Source organism: Girardinichthys multiradiatus, chromosome 12 (genome assembly GCF_021462225.1).
Source record: "Girardinichthys multiradiatus isolate DD_20200921_A chromosome 12, DD_fGirMul_XY1, whole genome shotgun sequence".
Classification (NCBI taxonomy): Eukaryota; Metazoa; Chordata; class Actinopteri; order Cyprinodontiformes; family Goodeidae; genus Girardinichthys; species Girardinichthys multiradiatus.
Window position 1 is genome coordinate 8,451,398 of NC_061805.1, and position 25,359 is coordinate 8,476,756.

General features: G+C 40.2%; 1 protein-coding gene across 11 annotated transcripts in view; it reads left to right on the top strand.

Annotated features, from left to right (window-relative positions):
- Window positions 1–25,359, top strand: part of arvcfb (ARVCF delta catenin family member b) — a 336,448-nt gene that overhangs the window by 177,056 nt on the left and 134,033 nt on the right. The window contains exon 1 of one of the 11 annotated variants that reach the window (XM_047381043.1): window positions 16,590–16,801. The exons of the other annotated variants lie outside the window; for them this stretch is intronic. Coding sequence (XP_047236999.1) covers window positions 16,781–16,801 — 21 coding nt within the window. The 5' untranslated portion in view covers window positions 16,590–16,780. Of the gene's footprint in view, window positions 1–16,589; window positions 16,802–25,359 lie in introns of those variants that run through there. 11 annotated transcript variants of the gene reach the window in all.

The window sequence follows — 25,359 nt, forward strand, 5'->3', positions numbered from 1 at the left end:
TTTGGGTGTAAGGTGGGAGTCTGGAAGGCGATATGTGAGCTGAAAACCCGTTCCACTCACATACGAGGTGTATGAGGGGATAAAAAACGCATCAGGTTGTTCTCTTCATCTCTGCCTTCCCCTTGCCTAGCTCTCACTGCACTCTCACACAATCCTGAGGCAGAATGATGGATTAAAGCCGACCATGGATCGCTAACTGAGGGTTTAGATTCACAACCCTAGTGCCAGACTTAATAAGGGTCTGACATTACTTAAAGCTAGGGTCATGGAGGAAAAGACTGGAGTAAGTCTGATTAGTAAAATGAGATGAAAGTAGACAACTAATGAGCATGATAAGGCACTGATCTAGATAGCACTACTCAACAGGGCACTAAACTCTAAAAGGACTTGGCCTAAACATCGCTGGGCAGCTAACACTTTTCTCTGCCTTTATCATTATTATCAGCTAATTGACACAGGCAGCTGAGCATGCAGCAAATAAACATGAGCCCAATTATCTTTGGCTGATGTAGATGGGTGCTTTAAACATATTGTTTTTCATTTTATTTTCCTCTATTCTGGTTTGTTTATGTGAAAGCAAACCACTAAACAGCACTCTTATGATTAAAATAAATGATCTAATGATGGCCTGACATTGTTATGGTGTGAGTGGAAATATATAGTATTGACAGTGCTTTACACTGCTTTCGGAGGGATTTTATGTGACAGTAGTGTATAATTGTGAGGTGGAAGCAAAGCAACATATGCTTTTTAAAAATCTGAAAAGTGTGGTGTGCATTAGTTTTCAATCCCCTTTACTCTGACACCCAAGTTAAAATCTATCCAAAGCTAACAAAATACAACCATCCACCCGCCTGGTATGTTGAATAAGGGAGAACAGCCCTGAGAAGTAGCCCAAAAATCCACGAAACTCTGGACTAACCTCAGAGATCTACATCTCAGCTGGAAGGTGGAATGTGGCGACCAGACAACTATGGCTACCTTCACACTGCAGGCGCATGCGGCCCAAATCCGATCTATTCACCTCCAAAAAAATCTGAATTGTGGCACTTTCATGTGTGATACTAAATCGGATACGTATCCGATAGTTTTCAAAGTGCCCGCAGTGAACAATCATCCAGACAGACTTCTCTACAGCAGTATCAGTCACTGCTCCACAATAGGCCATAGCTGTACTCTCTTTTGTCTTACCTTACTTTGTCCTACTATGATGTTGTCATAGTATTACCGGCTCCCATTGCTCAACAACTTAATAATAATGCAGTAACGCCGGCATCTATTATTACTTATGTAAACAGTGTGCTGCTGTGTGACTTCTACATTCTGCACATGCTGGTCGCTTTGGGGCGGTGAAACGTTCAGATTGAAGTCTGATGGCGGTCAGATTTTTTTCAGCCAAAAATCAGAATGAGCATTAAGACCTCCAATGTGAACATAGCCTATTAGGTATGCACTCATAAATCTAGCCTTTCTGGAAGGATGGCAAGAATATGTCATTGTTTAAAGAAATCTATAAGAAGTTCTATTTGCAGTTTGACAAGCCATGGGAACTGCCGGAAGGTGCTCCGGTCAAATGAGGTTAAAAGTGGGGTTTTTGGCCCGCATGTGGAAACCTATATCGGTGGAAAACAAGCAATGTTAATCACCTTGAAGCAACCATCCCAACCGTGAAACATGGTGGCAGCAGGACCATGCTGTGGAGATGCTTTTCTGCAATAGGGACAGGAAAGCTGGTCAGAGTTGACGGAAATGTGGATGGAGCTAAATACTGGGCAATCCTGGAAGGAAACCATTTACCATACTGCAAACAACTTGAGACTGGGTGGAGTTTTTCCTTCCAGCAGGACAACGACCCTAAACGTGCATCCAGCACTACTTTGTGTTAGTCACACGAAATCTGGTTTTAACATCACAAAATGTGGAAAAGTTCAAGAGGCGTAAAGTCTTCTGCACGACACTATTTGTAAGGCATGTCAAGTGAAGGTATTTTTTTGCCATCTGATGCTGAATTTGGGTTTTCCTTTTAGAAGAATAAGTTCCTTTTTTTTAGGAGATTGAGAAGTGTTGACCATTTTTCTCAAGCAAAGAGTGTGATGAATTTCTGCTCCAGATTTTAGCAGAGTGGAGATCCTCATTCGCCTTGATAATACACTTTATGAATACCCACCGATGAAGAGAATTACTGTTTTTCTTCACCATTCAGGCTGAATCATCAGGACAGTGCTGTCTGAGAGCCTATTAGCTTGTCTGAAGAAAATATTTGTGTAGATTCAGTGACATGGAACAACTTCACATAGAATCTAAATCAATGGACATCCCCAACTTGAGATCACTCACACACTGAGATCATGGCCCTTTTTGTTTAATATGATTCTGCCCCTAGTAATTGATTTTAGCCTGGAGGAGCATTATGATCAAGGCTTTGAAAGGTCAAGTAGTGGTGACTGTGTTTGGACAAAAGCAAATAGCAGTCAGAAAACCTTGTTTGTTTGGGACTGGGAGATTGGTGGCCTCATTCCACATATGCTAAAATGCCCATCTTTCTGCCTGTGGCTGCTGCCCAACACATGCAGAGATACCATCTTGAGGTTCATAGAAAAGGAAATGTGGTGTAATTTGTCGCTCTATGGGTATCATAAAATCTAGGATTTGGGTATTGAGATTCTATATTTAATGGGTTGCTGGTAGAGGCACATCATGTTCCGATGTTATGGTAGGTTTTCAAAGGTTGTGAGCTCTACAGAGTGGGAACAGTACAGCCTTTGATCTATGCTGAAGATGTACTATCCCTGCAATGGCAACCGGCAATCGCTCCAGCCTTCACCCCACCCCCCCAAAAAAATCCAGCCTAGGAACAATGGATACAAAAGGCTGTGGGTGCTATAGTGACAGAAGATCCATCCTTCCAATGCCCGAGTCTGGGAGCCCCTGTACCCTCGTAAATCACCTGCCTAACAATGAGCTTTAGTTCACCCCCTCTCCTCCAATGTCGTCGCCTGTCTTCTCCATCGCTGTGGCATCAACAACTTTCTTGCCTCCTAATCACATTGTTAAAAAAACATCCCCTTTGTTTATTGCTGTATAGCTCACTGTTCCCATATCCTTCCAACAACACTTTTTCCCCTTTTTATGAAGCGCATTTTCTTACTGTAAAATAGGCTGCTTATTGCACTTGGTTCTATCCCATTATCTCTCACTACAGATCAAAGTCTGATCCAGTTAAATCTACTACAGCATTTACTATACAGTTGAACAACTAAAGTTTCATGTTGGCCTTCAAAGACAAATGCAATTAAAACAGACTAAGCTTTTATTGTAAGGTGGTTTGTCCATTAATCTGTTGGTGGGCCAGTTTCTTCCCACACCTCATTAAATCAGTAGTTCTTAAAGGCCCCACATCAATAGGAAAATGTTTTATTATTTTCAGACGTTATTGTTAACTTTAGAGAAATAAACTGTTTTTATCAACAGTACTTGGACCTAATTTATATGATGTGATTCTACTGGAATCCAGAAATCAACTCCTAATTGTTAAGAGTTGATTCCTTACTATTTTTGGCATAAATAGTTTTTAGAAATAGTTTTAAAATGAAAAAAATGTGACACAGGATACTTTTGCAAAGCACTGTATTAGATACAATATCTGACATTAATATCTCAGTAGTTTTTAAAAAGTAAGCAGTTAGTTTGATCTCATGTTCTGGGAAGCGATGTATTTTCTATCATGCAAATCAACAAGAATGCAAAAGAGGGAAAAAAAGGGTGAAGAGATTATGTTTTTCTACAAGATAGTAGAATAATTTATTAACATTCTGTCAGTAGGAACAGACACCAACATTATACAAATTATGGGAACAGATAAAAACAACTGGATGAGAAGTAACAAACTGGTTTATTCAGCCAATCCTGCATTTCAGCACCAACCTTCAACTAAACCTGTAGTAAAAAGCCATTTTATATGGATAACTTTTGTTGTACACTCCATTGAAGAGTGGACAGCTCATCACATTGACTAGGACATTGTCCAAGACTGAAATTCTTTAGCGATCCTAAATTTCATGTACGTATTAGATCATTCTTAATTAAAATGAGATAATCATGGGGCAGCATGTGGTGTAGTGGTAAAGTGGGTACACCATATACTGAGGCTATTACTCCTTGTTGTAGCTGTCCAAGGTTCGACTCCTGATCTCAGGACTTTTGCTACATGTCTGTCTACTGTAAATGAGGGCCACCAGTTTTACAAAATCATAATAACAATAGATTTTGGATGCCAGTGCTTGAAGCATGTTGTCATCTTTCAACATTTAAAATCAAGTACATATTTTAGAAAGAAGAAAATTATCAAAAGAGAATATGCCATTGCTGCTCTAAATCGTACACATTTTCCACATTAGTTGCCGAGTTGAGATAATGACTCGTAAACCACATGAATAGGACTCCTCTAAGTGGACCAGTAAGTTCCTATAGTATTTCTACTTGGCACATCAGAATCAGAACCAGCTTTATTAGCCAAAATTGTGTACACAAACAAGAAATTTGACTTTGGTTGCAAGCGCTCACAGCATACAGATATTTAGTATAAATACATAAACTTTAGGAAATAGAAATAGAATAAGATAAAGGAACAGTATTGACATGTATGTGTGTATGTACAGCTAATTATTGTTTTTATAATATATAATGAAAAATGGTAAATGACCTGCATTTGTATAGCACTTTATCAAGTCTGAGGACCCCAAAGTGCTTTTCACTACAATCAGTCATCTGTCCATTCACGAACACATTCACACACTGACAGTGGTGAGCTACATTGTAGACATAGCTGCCCTGGGGCTGACTAACAGAAGTGAGGCTGCCATACATTTGGCGCCACTGGGGCCTCTGTCCACTATCAGCAGGCAAGCTATGTGAAGTGTCTTGTCCAGTGACTCAACGACTGAGATGGACTTAGGGGTTCAAACCAGCAACCTTCTGGTTACAGCCTTCCTAGTATCTGCTTACATTGGCTTTTGGTCAATTCACTCCCTTGCCAATTTGACAAAACTTACCCAAGGTCGTATACAAATCAACCAAAGCTGCAAAAGTAGAAAATGGCAAATTAGTAAAATGGCTACCAATAGTTTAGCCTTCATTTTCATATACCTCACTGGTACTGAAATTAGCTAACTTCAAGTCATCTTCCCACTGTAACAACTTCCATAACAAAGAATTGTTGTTAGTGCATACTGGTAGCTCATTGCTTTCAGTGCTTACAAATTTTGTTTGTGTTGTTGTTTTTGGCCGACTGGCTACTGATCGGGGTCAGTTCAGTTGACTATCACCCAATTCTGTTTACCAGCCAAGAAAGAAAGGCTTTGAGTCTTCCTTGCTATTTATGTTCCTCTGAGGAGGCCCTAACTTGTATCCATCAAATCAGGCCCAGTGTTGCTGGATCTAGTCCCTTTCCTGGTTCACCCTTCATCCCAGTTCATCACAATCCCTTCAAACTATTATAATCACTAAAAGCACAAATAAGAATATCCAAAAGCTGCATGTGTTTTCTTTAGCACACTCACTATTCAAGATCATCAGATGGGGTAAAATCTAAAGGACACTGCCTCAAGCTAGAACCTACAAGCGGAAATGAAGCCTCCTAAGGTTTTAGTGGATGGTCCTGGTGGTGTAAGCAGATAGTTTGGTGTAGCTGCAATGGTCAGAGACCAAACTTTAGCCCATCTGTTATTAATAAAGTCCTTCTCTCTTACAAGACCCCAGTGCCACCTGAGGAATGTGACCTGACCCTTTTTGGTGGCCAGCGGGATAACTAAACAAGTCTGGATGCAGAAATAAAATTGAAAACAGTCTCACAACTTTAACGTTGGGGTAAATGTGTGTTCTTCAAAGCCTTCAATTAATTATCCCAATGAGTTTAACATACCTGTGTGACATTTTTACTGTGTGACTTACAAGCTTGTAAATGGTGAACAAATGAGAAGCAGAAGCTTCAGTGAGGTTTGTTTTGGGTTGTTTCTCATGACTAAACCCACACCTACTGAGCAGTAACACTGCATAAAATTACAGATCCCGAGAAAGCAAAAACCAGATATAGAGAAACAAGTATTTTTCATATTATACCCCAGTGTTTACTTTTAATGTGTAGATTTTAATGTAGTGCAAATACTGCTTTAAATCTAAGTTCCTTGTAAATCCAAACACTCGTGTAATCTAGGGAGCAATTCTAATTAGATAATACAGGCAGATGTTTGTTTGAATGCCTGAGGCCAGAGTCTCCATTTAAGGAACTTTCAACACGCAGGTAAACCTACTAATGAAAAACAAAAATCCCCACTAGACCCTCCATCCAAATCCAAAAGCTGAATCAACTCAGCAGAGGCAACCTTAACTCTCAGCTCAATCATTGCTGTGAAATTAGCTCAGATTTTTGACTCAATCATTTTGGGATTTTCTGGTTCTTGTAAATTATTTTGTCCCCACCCGTGTGTGATAGAGATATTATCAGCCTGCGTGCTTTTAGCAGCAGAAATGTTTTTGCAGTAGCAGGGGTCTGCTGTTTGGTTATCTGCACATTAGAGACAGAGTCCAAAACACCTATTTGCTTTGCACTCTGGGTGACTGACTTGATGAGGTTTGATGTTGCCTTAGGCTGAGGTGCACCATGCCTCTCAAAATCCTGTGAAAAGGCCGGACATAGAGCCTGGAATTTGCTAACCTTTGGTCTTTTATGTAACAGGGTTGCACACATACACATGATCATAAAGTCATGCCGTTTGTCTGAAGCCAAGCCAGGCTGTTGGATCTTCTTCACAGATTTGCATATGTTAAAAGAGCAATGGGCAAAAAAGCTTCACTCAAAATATAGACAAGATGGACCTACAGAGCCTTGCAGAAAGTCATAGCCCTTGAACGTTAGCACATCTTTTATGTTACAACAAACCTCAACCCACTGAGTAAATATTAGTTAGTTAGTTAGTTAGTTAGTTAGTTAGTTAGTTAATTCAGTGACTGATTATGATTTGTATACTTGGTCTATGCATAGACCAAGGAAACTACCTTTATTTGTGAGCAAAAAAATTGAGAGTGGTAACTATGACATATATACATATTTGTACTATAACAACGGATGGAAACAACACACATTTAAATCTTAAGTGTCTGCAATGAAAGAATATCACCGGAGACAGAGAAGGAACTGAGTTTAATTTTTAATTTAAAACGTCCTCAATGTTATAAAAGCGATAAAATCAGGACTGATACATGTTAAAGTCCTTGACCTGTATAGTATTTACAGACAATGAGCAATCCTGATGAATAGATTATTTAGTAAAGATGTTAAGGTCCAGCCTATCTTATTTTAATCCCTTTCATTAAGGCTAGTCAATCTCAACTAAAACGTCCAAAAAGAGCATGTTAACAACTTCTCTAAAGATTTAAGTTTATTTTCTAACCAAATAAATATCAATTTTTACCTAGATGTCTACATACCATATTGTATGTTCATCTAGAAAATGCTTACTTGGAGTGTATTTTGTTGGGTTTATGGATTGACAGACTAAACACAAAGTAGCACTTGATTGTGAAGCTGGAGAAAAATAATATAAGGTTTTCAGTTTTTTTGCAATTCAAAATTTAAAAATGAAAATCGTTTTTTAGCCCTCTTTACTCTTGATACCCCTAAAACAACCCAGTGGCAATCCATTGCCTTTAGCTGCCTATGCTAACTCTAGAGGAGCTGCAGGGATCTGCAGCTCATGTGGGATAATCTGTCAACAGGATAACCATTATTAGTGCACAGATCTGACTGCTATGAAAGAGTGGCAAGATGAAAGGCGCTGTTGAAATAAAGCCATGAGCAGTTTTATTTGCAGTTTGCCACAAACGACGTAGGGGACACAGCAAACATGTGGTGGTAGCATTATGCTGTGAGGATGCTTTTCTTCAACAGAAACCGGGAGCCTGATCACAGTTATGAGAACCTTTACTGGAGTTAAACACAGGACAACCCTAGCCCAAAGGCACAATTATGCACAACACTATGTTGGTCGATTGCAGAAAATTTCAATCAAAATGTGCAAAAGTTCAAGGGGTATTAATACTTCTGCAAGGCAAAAGTCTGGTTTAGGCTAAATCACAAAGACGAATTACTCACAAAATCTTGCAGAAACATGGTATTTATACCATAAAACAAACTAACTTCAGCAGTAATCATCAAGATTATAGAGACTCCATTACAGGGAAAGGTATTTAAGAAAAATGATGTGTGTGCCATAATGTCAGATAAGCTCCCATTGTGTGTGTTTGTGCCTCACTGCTTGCCCTGGTTATGCGAGAGAATATCTAATCTTGTTATAGTTGTAGTACAAATCTTTATATGCAAATACATTATTGCAACATAAAAACAGAAAATAGAGCCCATTTGATGTGAAGTGATGGCATTTAAACAGAGTTTTATCTCCCTAAATTAGGCTAAAATTGCCTTTTTGGAAGACAAAAGCCCTATTAGATGGGACTGCAATCCTCTGCATTGCTGACAAGCCATTTTTCATGTGGAAAATAAAATATGATGGTAAAAGTCATTAAATAAGGGATTTTTTTCTTATTGTGTCGTAGTTAGAATAAACAGCAGTCAGTCAAAGCAGATAGTATTTCTCTTGAGGCTCTTGCAATTGTAAATAATTATTGTCTTCTGGCCTGAACACAGTGCAGTGTAGTGGAGCAGCAAAGCCAGTATTGTCTTTTTCTTTCCTTTCCAGAACCTCCTTTGTATTTGGTTGGATATTTTGTTAACTCATTCACCTCATAGGTAAACTTTAATATCAAGAATAATTTCCCCAAGTGGTGCCTTCTTGGCAAGCAAAATTATTTTTGAATTAAAATGCATTAAAACTCCTTTGAGACTGATTATAGTATCTTCATTATTTTGCATGGTAATAATCACAATATTTTTTTTTCCCCACTGCACATCCTGTTTATATTCAAACTTTTCTCTCCGTTCCTCTGTACATCTGCCATCATTAACGGAAGTGGAAAATGTGATGTTAACAGATGTAGCTTCACTGGAGGTGTCTGGCTGTCAGCGCATGCCTTGTTGCTGAACATTAACCCTTCTACCATCTGTTTCACACCATACATCTCAACAGCATAGAGCAGATTGCAGAGGCTTTGATTACAGCTCCTGGAAAATTCACACACCTTGCTGTTTTACCACTTCTGAATGTTAGCTGGCAAGACTCAAGATAATTCATTTTTCTTCACTTTTCTAGTCTGTTGCTAATTGCTGGAACAGATTAAATAATGAAAACTGCTAGACAGATAGATCCCAGCCACTCGACATATGTGTTGAAAATTCTTTTCAGCTCAATTTAATGTGCTGCAATCCAATTAGAGTGCCTTGCAAAGGCATTTTTGAGCTTTTTCATATTTGGGTTTGTCACATTCCAGCCACATACATCAGTGTATTTTGGGAATTGAAAGGAAAAAGATGTGATTCAGACCTTTTTTACAAATAAAAACCTGAAAGTTATTTTGTTTTTGGTCACCTCTGGTCATCAATACCCCTAAAACCAATCCAGTACAGCCAAGGGCCCATTTTACCTCTGAATGAGCTGCAGAGTTCAACTGTTCAGGTGTAAGGATGTGTTTACACCAATTCAAAAACGTTGCCTTTTAGGGGTGCATGCCGAAAAGAAAGCCCCTGTTTAATAAATGCCATAAGAAGTTTGATAGCAGTTTGCCACAAGCCTTGTAAGGAACACAGCAAAAATGTGGGAAGAACATTGCTTCTGTCACACAAGCTCAAAATGTATTTTTTATAGCTAATATGCATAGCCCTACATGTGTCAGATTCCCTTAGTGTAGCAAACATTTCAAAAGTGTGCAGGATACGGGTTGTCTGGGTAGGGGTGCTGAGTTTAGATGCAGGTGTGGGTGTTGTGGATGTATCAGTTATATCAGATATAACTGCTAGTCTAAATGTTGCTGTGTTATATGCTATTACACAGATGTTACTGGTAGCACTGAGAATGAAAGCTCAGAGTATATCTGAGTAAGGACTTTTCTGGTTGATTGGGCTTACTGAATGGTAGGCAAGTAACAGCCTCAGCTGAGCTCTCTGAACCTTCTTCAACCAATTAATCTTGATTCTTATCATCACAGACCTTGTTCCTCACTATTCTTCCTGTCTTCCATTGACTTGTCTGCCTTTTACGTTCTCTTAATTTCTGTCCTCCTTTCCTATCTTTCATAAATCCTTTGCACCGTAGATAGATAACAGTTGTTATTTTATTCATAAATATATTTAATTGCTTACCTCTAAAACTTCTTGTGCTCTATGAAACTCTCAGCCACCAGCAACTGCCAATCCTAAAAAGCAAGGGTTACAGGGGGAGCAGACTTAAACTAAAGTAAAATCATGACATAAATATGAACAATATCTAACTGAAATAGGTTGTAATTGTCCATCAATATTTTTTGTTTGCCTGTTTTTAACTTCACTGACAGGCTTTACCTTGAAATAGTTGCCAATCTTCTATTTATGCCCTTTTCTTTTCTGCCTCTTTCTGGTACTGTGGCAAGAAAACAATGGTAAGTTTAATAGTAACATGGGGGCTGTACAACTGCTTAATAATAATTACTTATTTTTGCTTGTCTATAAAAACAACATGAAGTCCTTAAGGGTGAATATGTGCTGCTCTTCCAGCCGAGTGTGTGCTTCTGACGCAGGGGAAACAGATACTGTCGGTGAGAACTATCTTGGCACGACACCTGTCAGAACCATCAACCTAGCTACCTTACGTCACCGATGAACAAACACAGCAAGAAAGGGAGTAGCCAATCAACAGCAGGTCTCACTGAAATCTGGCGTTGTGCTTCAACAAGGGACATGAGCAGAAGGGGGAGAGAAGTCAGGCAGCCTCAGCGCAGACACAGCAGGTCTAGAGAAACTCAGTGATGGCAGTAAGGGGTTCATTAAAAACTGTGTGGGTGTTGAATCCCGCCATCGGTTAAGGTGTGTGTGTGTTAAAACACCCACATCCCCCACAGGTGGAAACCTGTGGCGGATACTAACACTGCACATCACCCTGAACACACTATCGCCGCTGTGAAGCATGGCGAGAGCAGCATTGTGGTCTGGAGATTCTTTCCTTTAACAAGAACAGGTAAGCTGGTCAACGTTGATGGGAAGATGGGTGGAGCTAAAAACAGAGCAACACTTGAAAAACACCTGTGAAAAGGCTGGAAAAGACTTGGACCTGGGGCACAGGTTCATCTTCCAGCAAGACAAACAACTCTAAATATACAGCAAGAGCTACAGAAGAATGGTTTATATCCAAACATATGCCTGTGTTAGAATAACAAACCTAAATCTATTTCTCCAATCTTTGGCAAAACTTAAAGATTGCTGTTCACAGATACTGTCCATCTGATCTGACTGAGCTTGAGATATTTTGTAAGAATAGGCAAGGAAGGAAAAATGGACGGAGCTAAACACAGGGCAGTCATGGGTCAGGGTTTCCTTGTAGCTGTACAACAAAGTCTGAGCTGCAATGGGATGGTTCAGACATAACTCCAACTGAACATGTATGGCAGTTAGCTTACAGATGATATCCACCCAACCAGGCTGAGCTAAGTGTGACAGAAATGTGAAAAAAGTTCTTGGCTTATGACTGTCTTGCAAGGCACTGTAAGTATGAACATACATATGTTGCCCATAAGAAGAAAAGGAGTCAGACATGAGGTTACATGATGTAACGTGTTGTGTTTTTCACACCATTCCTCACAGTACATAAAAAGAGTTGGGGATTCGTGTAACTTCAACAGTGCACCCACACATACTGTATATGCTTCTCAGAGTCTTATTTTTTATCCTTCATATAGGGAGAGTTCAGACTGTGTTGACAAAGGCCTCTTGGAGGAGAGAAAGATGGTTTGATCTCATCCCAGACCAAACAAGCCTTACATTCAAGCCTGCCCCCACAAAGAGAATAGATTATCAAAAGAATTGCAAGTCAAATACAGTGACATAAAGAGGAATAAAATGTGAATATTTTAGGTTTGAGTTCTCCATTAACAATTATGGACGGTTTGGATTAATTTCTTAGAGACCCTGTGGATCCTGAAACACTGCTTCCTGCGTATTGTAGATGTTCTGTGACTTTAAAACTTTCCTTTATATCATTTTGACTCTGTTGACCCAGTGATGTATCTTCTTGTGTCTTGAGGGCCATATGTCCACTTATTGGAACGTAGCAGGGATTTTCTTGTTAAATGTCATTCTTCTGAATACAATGTGTATTATGTGGAAGTGTCAGTTACCTTCAAAACACGTTAGTTCAGAGAGGTCTGCCTCATACCGAAATGTAACATGACCTTGGTGTGCATATAGATGTTTTGTACAGGCGCTTTCAGGTAACCCACAAAACAAAGACACAAGAACTAACCAAACAGGTCAGGAAAAGAAGGTTAGGAGAATCTAACATTACACCTGGATTGTAAAAGGAAAAAACTATTATAGGAAGAAAAAACAAAGGTAGGAAGAATGCCACAGGATCTTGAGTAAAACCTGTTTTAGTCTCCCAGAAAAGTGGAACTGGAAAGGAAATTCACTATTCATCCTGACAATACATTTTGGGAATTTTGAAAGTATTGAAAATATTGATTAGAACCAGGTTATAATGCCAGAAATTGGTCTGCCTAGGCCTAAACACTCATCTGCCACCCAATACATGTAGCACCCAACGTTTACTTCTTTCAAATTCTGGTGATAGGCTCATTTGGAGCGAGCTTCCTATGGCATTTTTAAACTGAGCGTAGCTAAGCCCCAGGAGCACAAGACACTGTCTTCAGGCAGTTACAAGACAGCTTCCCTCATGAGGACTAGCTCAAGCCATGAGGACTAGCTCTAGCTGGATGCCCCGGTCTTCTTATTTCTAATGGTTTGTCCATTTCTGTGGTTGCCTACCATAAAGATCCTTGAATCACTATTGGTTGGACCCCTTTGCTTTGGGGAAACCTTAAAGCTTTGCTATAAACATTGTCTCCGGGATCCTAGGGGGGCTTAAACCCCTTTACCTCATTTAGGTGGTAGCTCTGCAGAGCAGTCCAAGTATTTTGGTGTCCTGAGTGGTGGTAGGCTGGTTCTGCAGAGCAGTCCAGGTATTTTGGTGTTCTGAGTGGTGGTAGGCTGGAGCATGAAATGGATGAAGTTTTTACTTTTTTAATGTGGGTGCCACTCCAATCAAATGTGGCGAAGAAGGAAATAGGCAAAAATGCAAAGGTCTTGATTTACTTATCCATCTATGTTCAAATCCTTAATATGGTCATGAGATATGAATCATGAGTGACAGAATTGAACCGTTAAACAAATGAATAAGCTTCCTCCACAGGTAAGTTGGACTTGGCCTTAGAGATAATGCTTAGGAGCTCTCTCTTCAAAGAGTAGCTTGAAGGGAAGGATGTTTCCTTGGAACCTTCCTTTGGAGGTCTTTAGGGCATGTCCTACTGGCAGGAGCCAGAACTCACTGTAGAACTTTGCAATGGGCTGGCTATGGCGTAGAATCTTCAGCAGGAGCTGTTGAGTGTTGCTGAGGAAAGGAATGTTTAAATTTCTCTTATGAACCTGTTACCTCTGAGACTCAAACTTGTAAGACAGTGAATGTATGGCTGGAATGGTGCATACCTATGGCAGGCCTCAATCAAGTTGACAATCAATGGAACAAATTAGATATTGATGAAAGTATTCAGCTTGAAACACATGTAGTTCAAAGAAGTAGAAGATCTGAATGTGTCCACATGAGATTGAGAGATCTGAACCCTGCAAATTAAATTTTAATCTAAATCCAACATTACGAAAATAATGTTGGATTTATACTTTATATGTGCACATATAAAGTACACATATTCGAATTTATGGTGGAACCTCAGAGTAATGCTGCTTCCTGCATCTGTTCTCATGAGTATTGGCTGGGGCACTTAATGGATTTTTAAACAGTGTAATGAAAATCCCTCGGTGTTTAAGTGGCTCAAATGGAATGTGATACTTCAAATCACATAAAAGAAAGGACTTTAACTGAGGGCACGAGGTTTGCTTTATTAAACTGCTCTTCTGTTGTAACCTTGGTTGAATTCTTGGTGCTGTTGTTGAAAGTAAAGAGATCTAAATGTAATGGTGCATGGTGAGCCAGGCCTTTCATTAGGAAGAAATGAAGCAGCAACATCCTGGGACCTAAAACTGTACTGCCGAGCTTGTGGAATGTGAAACCTCAGCCGTTTCCTCCTCTGTTTGCCATTTGTCCTTTCCCTGTTTTCGTCTTAGTCCAGTCATCCCTTTGCTCGCTCTCCTGTCTTTTCAACTGTCCCCTCAGAGTTGTCTTTACTTAAGCTTCCATCGGCATTATTAGATTAACATTCCTACCCGGTCTCGGTCACAGGCACAGTTATTTGAATGTGAATTCTTTCACGTACATCCAACCCCTCTCTTTTCTCAAGTGCAGTGAGAAGAGCGTCTCGAAAAAGAAGCTGTGTGTGTGTGCAGGGTGTAAAAATCTGCAGAGTAGCCCATGGGATGCCTTTGCTTCAATAGGGGCAACTTTTGTTTTGTGTGCGAGCCCCAGTCCCTCCCCTCTCTTCTTTTTTCTCCTCTCTCTCTGTCTGTGCCAACAATGGGGAGGGGCTGGCAGGCTGACAGACAGAGGCAACTGGAGAGCAGAGAGGGAGCTGGTCCCACCCCACTTGATGCCAGAGATGGATGGAAAGACATTTACCCAATCAGAGAAAGCTGCTACATTCCCAGCTCTTGCTGCCTTGTCTGGAACCCCCAACCCCCTCAAAGGGTTTTCTTTGCTTACTACCTAACTTATTTGGTTGTGTTCGGGTTCTGATCCACCCTCATGGTTTAGTCGAGCTCCCTTTCTTGTTAAAAAGGAAAGATTCTTACTTTGTCTACTAAGTCTCATCAATCCACACATGAATAACACATCTCTGTCAGATGAAAAATCCCTGTCCTTTCTGACCAGCCTCAGATAGAATTACACTGGCGAGTTGGGGATGTTTCTTTCAAAATAAAAGCATTAGTTTACAAAAAGCATGTGAAGCTTCACATTTAATAACTATATAAAACATCAATCCATAATATGAATGTTTTGTGATGTCTGTAAATGTTTTATTGTGTGTCTTATGTTTATGTTATCTGGAAGAAACAGCAACATTAAATACATCAGGAAGATTGTTGCAAAACACCTTTATTAACATTAAAAACATTATTTATTTATTTATGTTTTATCTATGTATTTGTTTGTTTGTTGATTCATTTTGCACCAGTGACACTTTGTTTTGCCATTTATTTACTTAGAGATTAAGACTAGACATTTCTCATAACTGTTGCTGCATGCCTTTAAAGGTATGTTACACCAACTATTTTGTAAATTCTGGAGGTCTGAATTTCATCAGGATATGTTTTTCTTTATAACTTGTAATTGTAGCTCTTTGTGAAGTCTAGTCATACTAGTTTTATATTGAAACATTTGAATATTGAAACATTTGAATATTGAAATATGTGAGTATTGTAAATGAATAAAAATATATTTTATCTTTCTCTGTTTGGTCAAAGTTAATTCAAAAGTAGAGGTTAGATTAGTGACTTCATTGATGCACCGTATTTTCATTGTTTTAAGAAGTACCAAATCATTACATTTGCTTACAATGCTTTTATTTTTAAAAGGGCGGGTCGACTCTGTCTAATGTTTTCATATTATATGTACTACTTTTTTTGCAGTAAAAATATTGCATTAAAGTGTGTCTTATAAGTAGTACCCTAGTCCACAACACAGTAAGTCATATATGGAATGATTGGTAAATTATATAGAATATCAAGAGATTTGCGTTACGAATTGGTGAATTTTTGCTACAAATTAAGCAATTTGTAAAATTTTTTACATTTTTTTTATTTTTTTGCAGCACTAGTGGCCTTTATTTCTTGTTATTTGAAAGTAGGCAGAAAGGAAGTGGGATGAAGAGAGGGGAAGGACGGAACTAGAACCCGGACTGAAGCCTCTAAACCCAGCAATGTTGTTCTTGACATAATATATGTGCAATTTCCAGTTTAATTTACTATCAACAATGACACACAAGGATTTTCTTTCAGAAACAAAATCTATTTCTGCACTACTTTTAAAATGTATCTAGGTTTTAACTAGATAATTCAGAAATATTGTATCTTATGTTTTACCAAAGTAAAGACATAAATCATTGGTGTGAAACAATTTCTTCATAATTACTATCTCTCTTACCTTATGCAGAAGCTTTAATGAGATACAAATTGTCAGACATACTATTGAACTTTTTCTTTTGACCCAAATGAAAAAACATTCTGTCCTGCTGCTGGTTTAAAACGTTTATAAAGAGGGTGGTACCTCGAAAACAGTATTTACTTATAAAAGGTTTGAGAACCTCCGTTCTTGCGTACTCCTTCCCATCACGTCCCAAGTTCTCGGTCAGTACGCGCGTTGTACTTTTATTTTCACGCAGAGCGCCGCCTCACTTCCTGTACATCTGTAGGTTACGTGAGCCGCTTGACGCAGCTGAGCAGAGGACGGCTGCTTGCGTCTGAGCCGCTGCCTCTGCGCTCACAGAGGGAAAACTCAGCGTAAATAAACAAGAAAAACGTGAGGAGCAGGAGAAGAGAGGAGGGAGAGGAGAACATATCCCTCAGAACGTTCCGCCGGAGATTTTTTGTTTTTATATAGATCTATTTTTTCCCTAAACGAACCGGGGATTTTGGACCATGCCCGCTGAAGTAAAACAGGTTAGTGTTGCGGTGTCTGCCACTCTCATCGTACCTTCAGCCTATTCTTGGTTTTCTTCAAACTGTTTAGTCTGTGAAGGGTGGTACACCTCTTAATCCGCTAGTGCCACTGTACATTTTTTAATATGCGTTTTCCCCCTCATACACCACAGATTAAAGATAATGAGATTTGTGGATGTCTTACAGGAGAGCGTGCATGTGCAATGTTTGCACACAAATACAGCGACTGCGCATCCATGCATTGGTTATACTTAAGTGTGTATTGGTCTTTGTATAATAAGCAATCCATACTTTTAGAACTCTTTAAATAGTCATCTCCATAACACATGTTTAGTTGCTGTGTGTGTGTGTGTGTGTGTGAGAGAGAGAGAGTGAGAGAGTACTGAGACTTATGAGTGCCCTGACACCTTCATAGGCTTAAATGTGTCACTGGCACTTGTAGAATGATGGGGCATGCTGTGAAGAATTGTTTATCCCCGATCATCGCCTGCAAGGCTCTGAATGAGCCCAGCTCAGGATTTATTGCCCATAGACTGTTGTGCCAAATGTGTGAGAAGCATGGCACTGCACTCTTTTTGTTCCTCACTCACACAGATTCCACAGGAATGTGCTTTTTTTTGCCACAGTGAGTTTGTTACCATGTCTCCGTGTGGGTGTGTGTGTACCAGGGCATGATATGCATACATCACTGGAAGCAGTTTCCTCTGTTTGAAGCGCATCCACAGGCTGCCTACACCATCTCACTTTTCTTTTTTTGCCGCCAAGCTTGGCATCGCTCAGATCCATAAAAAAAGCGAAGCTGACTCTGAGAAAAAAAAGGGAAGGAGAGAAACTATGATTGAATAAGGTCAACTTGTCATGTGGGTGAGAGGGGTGGGGTTGCCGAGCTCCTGTATGACAGATAAAAACATTCTGTCAACTTGCCACATTACTCTGATAATGAGTCTTTAACAGATGCTTCTGTGGTTGAGTGTTACCTGATGGCCAAAGGATAAGATGACTTTTCTCACCCACAAATTCTTTGTCCTTTGCATCTAGTGCTCTTTGATAAGTTTCACAGCTGGACTCAAGTACACCCACAAGTGTGTGTAGATGGAATAAAGGTATGGGAAACGTTGCCTGTTAGAAACCAGGCTCACCCAGGCTCAGCATGCCAGTAAGTTGAGACTGTGTTCTGTTTAGCGTCGTCCTGGAGCAGGTCAGGTCCTCCTGTGTCTGTGAGCCCATCCCCTCCCCCCAAAGACATAAATGGTTTTTGTGCTCAGGCTCAGGGTAGCTTTGTGGTGTGACCTTTTCGACTCCAATGTACATTCTTCAACTGGACCATCTCTGCAGTCGCTGTGTATTTATGTAACATTAACAGTTCCTTGGAAAGGCATTAAGGCTCCTTGAACTTTGTCCCCTTTTGTCACATTACAGGCAGATAATTTTGTATTGTAGTTTTATGAGATTGGCCAACAATCATCTTATGGCTTTCTTTCTTTCTTCTTGCCATTTATCCAAACAGGGGTCACTGGAAATAGTTGCTGGATTTTTCCACCTGAACTTTGAATCTCTGCAGCTCCTCCACAGTTACCATGGACCTCTTGGTTTCTTCTCTGATTAAAGCTCTCCTTGCCTGCACTGTCAGTCTATGTGGGTGGCCATGTCTTGATAGACTTGCAGTTGAGCCATACTCCTCTGTTTTTAGGTGATGTGCTCAGTGTGATGTTCTTGCGCTTTAAACTTGTTCACAGCTTTTATCATTTACATGTCTGCTGCGTTCCTTGGTCTTCATGATGCTGCTTGTTTTGTAAACAAACCTTTAAATCAGTTGTTATCAGAGGAGTATTGACAGCTAGGGAAATGAGACAAATACCACTCTTCCTTAACCTTGTTTTAATGCTGCTGTAGAGCTTACAGTAAATTAGTTTTCGCCCGCTGAAGATTACTGGATAGCCCACAATAAGTGGGGGGAGCCTGCACAAGGCTGAGTTAAAAATAAAGTGGCCTTTATTTGAGAGCTCCACCGTTAGGGTAGGGCCTGAATCCCCTGAATTTAACTGTAGTGGTTGAAGAATCTCGGGATCATGAAAAATAGAAGAACAGATTTGTTGTGAAGGGGGGAAAAGAAAACATTATGAATAATACAGGAGTCGTCATCTTGCCAAGGCCTCGCAAAACCTGACTTTACTTTTTCTCCGCAAGCTAGAAGGCCCTGTCTGAATAACAAAATAATTCATCTGTGATTCAGCCAAAGACTAAAGGACGTCTTGTCTACAGGCAGCGGGGTACTGCCAGATTCCTGACAGCAAGCAGGGGTTTGAGATGCAGCGTCTAAGTGTTCACCCCTCCCTCTCACATGCTTTTTGATTTCTTACTGAAATTAAAAAGCTGTCACAGACTTATTTCTGCGGGGGTGTTTTCGTATGACAGCTCAGAGGTCCCCGCCTGTCTTTTTCCATGCCTTTCCTCGGGCCTCTCCTACGTGACTGAAGAAGGTGATGCACAAATCAATATTTGAAGACATGTAGAGCATAAGGAGTGCCATTGCTCCGGGAATGGCAGGTCATACAAGAATGATGCCAATGACCGGAAACATATGAGGGCTCAATAGCTGCAGAGAGTCCATTAATGCAGTGGGGGTTGGGTGGGCCATGGGGTCTGCATAGGTCTTGATTGCTGTAGTGTTTTGAAGGCAAGAGTGTTTGATCACATGATGCTGCAAGCCCGGTGACACCTGGTGATGGTTTATACCAGATGGCACCCCCATCATGCAGCCTGTTCATGCTTTCTGTTTCCCATACTGTGGCTTGACATGTCACAGTATCTCCCACCCCACCCACAATGCATGCCACCTACATCTTTTGACGTTCACTAACGAAAATCTTATAGGAGAAAGCTGACACCATCTATGTACATTCACAAGAGGACCACCTTTCCACCAACATGCCTATATCAGCCCCATGGTTTTATTCCCATAAGTGGGTACATAACTGTTTAATATGACTACTTTGAAAATTTGGACATGCTTTTGTGCATAGGTGTCGAGTTTAATGATACAGTAAGCTCATTGGATAATGAGACAATACACAATAATGGGTATATAAGATTCTGGCAATATTTCTGGGAACAGTAAGAATCCCACTTATTTATTTTCATAAATAACTGTTTTAAAGGAGCTGTAATCACTGAAGAATATCGTACTCCAGGTTTGACTAGCCTTGCTTGTCTCAATCTCAAGGGTGCTAATGTGAAAAAAAGCATTAATAATGCACCTTTTTTTTTTTAAATAGAGTAAAAGGTTCATAAGCCTTAAACTCTGTTTTTGAGAACCTGTGTTCAGTGTGGTAGTATTTAAGACTTTCCTTTATTAATGATCAAATGCAAATACAGCCCCTTGCTTTGGGTCAAACCGGCTCCTACGAAGCATTTCCCAGTTCTAGCGTTTTTTAGCGACTAGACCTGACCCGGACTATAGAAGATCAATTCCTTTAAAAACTGCGAGATAACCCTTTACTTCTAGTTCTGATTGGAAGATACAAATCAGATGTGTAAGCGGCTAATGGTTGGCCAGTTTCAGTATTTCTACAGCTCTTTCAAATTGTTCGTAAGTTGTCCGTCACTTGTTCTTTTTTCTGCCGAGACCCAAATTTCCCTGCACAGATGGGATAACAGTGGTGGAGACTTCTTCATTGTTTATCTAAACTGTGTTTATGATTAAGTACTTCCCTTTATATCTGGGGCTAATACTAATATCTAATAAGGCTTTTAGGGACAGATTTCTAGGAGAAACATTTGGAAACTTTTGATTCACGACTCTTGGGACTTTTTCTGGCATAACTTCACCACTTCCAAGATGCATGCAGAGAATGGTCCAGATAAAGGCCACAAGCTGAAATGTGTTGGTCTGTTAATACCTTTCTTGTCTCAATGCAATTTTTTGTGTACATTTACCAAATGTTTTTCCACTAATTGTTTTAAATTTAACTTCATTGCATAAGTTTGTTTAATCTTAATTCACATGATGCAGCACTATGTCACACCTACTGAGAGGGTTAAGAAAAAACACACAACTAAAGTTATGCCCAAAAGTATCCATACCCCTGGCAGATTTAGATATTAAATTTTTGTCATTCAAGGAAATGAGACAGTCATCATTCAACCCATGCACTTAACTCTACATGCCTATGATGGGCGACCTTACACATATTACTCTCTCTCCCTTGTTGTGTATCACATGAACATGCCCTCCGGGTCGCTGGAGGACAAGAGGTCTCTGATGTTGGAAGCACTTACCTCCATCCTCCCTTCTTTCTTGGCTCTGATTCTGTTTGTCCTAACCCATTTGGCCACCTGACAGTGTGACCGATGTGGGCCTGCACTCCCTTCCTCGCTGTCCGACCACTGGCAAGAACCGTAATGCCCTCTCAGCTTTCATCATCATGCTGATGGAATTAGAAAATAGGTGAGTGGCAGTAACTTGGAAGGCTGGAGCCTGAGCTGCAGGAGATGGATGTCTTCACACTGCTACCTTTGGAAGAAGCACTGGGGAGAAGAAGAGGTGCATTAATGAGATGGGAGCTTATTAGATTATCTTAGTGGTTGCTTTTGTGTTTCCTGCTGAGCTCCTCAGAGCACCTGCTAAAGATTTGCTTGTAGATTGCATATATTATCAGGGCTAGACACTTTAGAGAAGGTGTCGGACATGTCTTGCACCAACACACTAATACACATACAGGTTTAAAAGGGAACTGGAATCATGGTCCCCCAACTATGTCCAATAAGCAGCTTTTTATCTCTGATACTGGAAACCAGCAGTGGCAGCAAAGTTTTCGATCGGGTAGATAAGAAATCCCCTTGGCCTGGAGAAGGCGAGGGATGTCTCTGTCACAATGTTAGAGAGGAGGCAGAAAGCTGGAGAATCAGGCTCTCTCTCTCAAGTCTTGCTTTGGCCCACTTTGAGGCAGTAACTGATGCAATGATGATATTTTATGATAGTTTTATGTCATTACTCTGGTCTAAATACATTGAATAAATTACGTAAAAGTTCATCCATAGGAAATAAAAAAAACCATTCAGATTTACACACATAAACACAATCATTTTATTGAGTTGCAGCATTAGAGTGAATAGGATCCATCTTCTCCTTTCCTTTTTTTCCTGTGCTACACATCGGGAAAGCTGCTGCTACTTGGGATCTTTAATAAGAGACCGGATGGATTCTGGGGCCCCATTTCTTCTTTTTTTTTTAAGAACCAGGGCTTTCCTTATACTTTGAAAGGCTCCAGCCTTTATGTCCTGCAACTGAGAACTTTTTCGAGGGGCCCTGAGGGGTAAGGTCAGAGTATTCATTAATTTTTCCTTAGCAAGAAATGCGAGAACAAATGCCTCTCTACTTCTCCATTTCTCTTTTTAGACTCCATCAGGTAACATCTGCAGAAGCGAGTGTCGGGAAGCTAAGGGTGGTTCAAGCTCCTCTTCCATGTTTAGTCTAGAACTTTCTTTTGAGGGGTTAGCCCACTTCCTGTTACTGGGCTTGTCTGGAAGCAGGCAGAATAGCAGGGAAACCATTGATCCTCCATCAGTGTACCATCTGTCTCATACTGCCTTTTGGGATTATTGATTTCCTCCAACAGCTCATCAGTAGGGATCCATCTGAGTCGGTGAAGCATTCAGATCATTGTCATGTGTCTGCACTCAGAGCACTTGCATACGCTCCCCTTTCCTATATAGTAATGTCTATATCATAATTCTGGGATAACAAGCAACAACAAATCCCCCCTTCATGGATTATTTGGTCATTTACATCAAACAACTCAATCTGTCCTGAGATTATGGGCCATGTAAAACAACAGTCATCTTGTATAATGAGACCTGCTGTATGCAATAATAGCGCAAGTACAAGCCAGGTTGTTGTGAGCGACATGTTATCTGCATCAGATGCCGTTGTATGATTTATCCACTACGTTATACCTTTTCCGCTATCCTGTCTTACTTCTTTTATGGTTTTTGTTGGATCTGTGACAGACTCCTAAAGGTGACCTGAGTCTCAACGAGGGAGCTCGATTCCGATTCCCATTCCATGTCAACACAAGATCTTAAAAGGCAGCATAAAATGACTTAACAGTCTTTAGATTTGTGATTGTGAATTTAAGCTTTCAGTGTTCAATTTCAGGCTTGAATCATAAACATGTTCTGGGACAGCTGTGTAATGTAAATCAAAAATTTAAACCAGGTGTGTACCAATACATTCAGCTCACAAGGTGAGATGATACACAATATTGGGTACACAGCAATGAGGCAACATTTTTGCAATATTTAACCAGAGATTCCCTATTTTTGTATGTCACAAATTCAGTAAAGGTTTTACGAATCACATGCTGTGCCTTAAGAATTTAGCAGTCAGTGTAGAGTAATCCAGTCCAGGTTTGACCGGTCAAAATATTGTGGACTTCATGCTTGTATCATTTTAAGATGGTCCTTATCTCAACAACGCTTTGTGTTTTCACAAATGTTTCACAAATCTAAAACTGGTTTTTCAAGAACCGGGTTTCGATTAAGAATTATCCAGTTCAGTTTGATTAGTCTAAGTTATTTAGATGTTTAACTAGACGTCATCAAATGCAGTCCGGATTGTTTAATAGAACTAAAACAATCTGTTAATTTAGCACTTTACCATCAGATGCAGAATGGTTGGTAACTTCAGTGTTGTTACAGGCTAATGGGTAAAGCTTTTTTTGCCGGTACCCAAACTGCTGCCATTCAGGTGATTCAAAGGTGGTGGAGGATTCTTCAGTACTTCGTCAAGACAACAAGGTAACTCAAGAACTACTTCCTGTCTTACTTCAAAATAAGTCTCAAACATAGATATAGGGTGTCAAGCTTCAAGCAATAATAATAGCTTACCCCCAAAACACACAGAATTCCAATTTGGCATACAATCTGACAGAAAATCAAGTCATATGATGTCCTTAGCAATTAGAACACGTTGAAGTAAATGAGGCGGCACAGACCAATTTTCCCTGACTGTCCGACCAAGAGTCTATTTTATTCTGACCTACACTGCAATTTGACGGGAACGTCATGATTAAGACAGGGAGTGATAAAGAAATACACATTGGCTTTGGGGAAAATACAAACGTATGCAAAAAATAAACATACATGGTTTACATACCCATAAAATGAGTTCAGGAGTACAGAAAAAAACAAAAAAACAAGTGAAATCACAATCTCGTACAAACTTGTGCAAGTGGAATTTTGTGTTTTTAAATCTGGCCATAATTGCATGATCTCGAGGCTTCCGTTACATACTCTCGCATGAATACTCGATCTTGTGAGTGGTCCAGTGGTCTGTCGACAGACGGACACTTTATCTGACAGTCATTTGCTGTCATTAGCTTAATAGCGGTGCTTGTTGTACCTCTAATTTGAACTTCTACGTATTAATGATTTTGACTTAAACAAACACATTTGTTGCAAAGATTTTGAAAAAATGTGGTCAGCTGCCATTTTTACATTGATATACATGAAGTATTTGTTACTTTTTTGCTTTACAGTTTGAATTTTCACCAGTAGTTCTACTCAGACAGGAAGTTTAAATTGTTTCCATACTATTTTTAGCAGGATGTCATGAGAACCAAAATATGAAAAACCAGAGTGCATTTAACTGTATGTCATTCCCACTCAAGTCAAGTGAGAATGCCTGTTGGGTGCCTGAACTGAGAACTGTCCGTTACTGACACACTGGTGCTTCAACTGCCCTGTTAAGGTCCGGTACTTCATTAGAATGCTGCTCTGAAACTCACAACACATAGATCCTGCTGTAATTGTCTGTAGCCCTTAGTTCAGAGGGAAGAATAAAAGAGAAAGGTTGAAAAAGATGGAGGGAAAGTCCAAACCGCTTTAAGCTAACCGGCCTTGGCAACCTCCAGCGAGCCCCCTCCCAGCAGCCTCAGCTCCAGCCAAAACACTGTAGACAGTACATACACAAACACTATGCTGACCTGTGGCGGGAGTTCAGCCAAACCAGAAACAGAACCTCCAAAAAAAACAAAAAAACAACAAGTTTCTGGTATTTCCAGCTCTATTGATGCTCCGGTCTGCTGGCAGCATGTGCTGTTAACATTTTTTTCTTTTTACAAATGATGCATCTAGACAGTTCTCTAAATGTCATATGCCATTAAAGATGTGGATAAAGCATTGTCACACATCTCCTCATAATCTCCAGATATGTGCCCAGCTCATTCCCAGAGGAGCCTCTGGTGAACAACGGAGCGATGCGCCTCTTTGCACATTCCACAAGCCTTTATTAGGCTGTCTAAGGAACCTTTGCTGCATGCAAGGCCTGCACTAGCTGCTGGGGCTTCACGAAAATACCATTGCACCCCCTCATATTGAATTTGTTCGGAATGAGCAACGGGCTGTGAGGTGGAGCGTACTGCAACGTTGATCTGTGCCAGCCAGGTCTGCAGATACGAAGGGACAGGTGCCAGCCGTCCGTGGAAGGTGCCGAGCTTAACGCTGCTAGGATTGGATGGCGTACAACCTCTGCCCCATGGCATGGGCTTTAAGAGCTG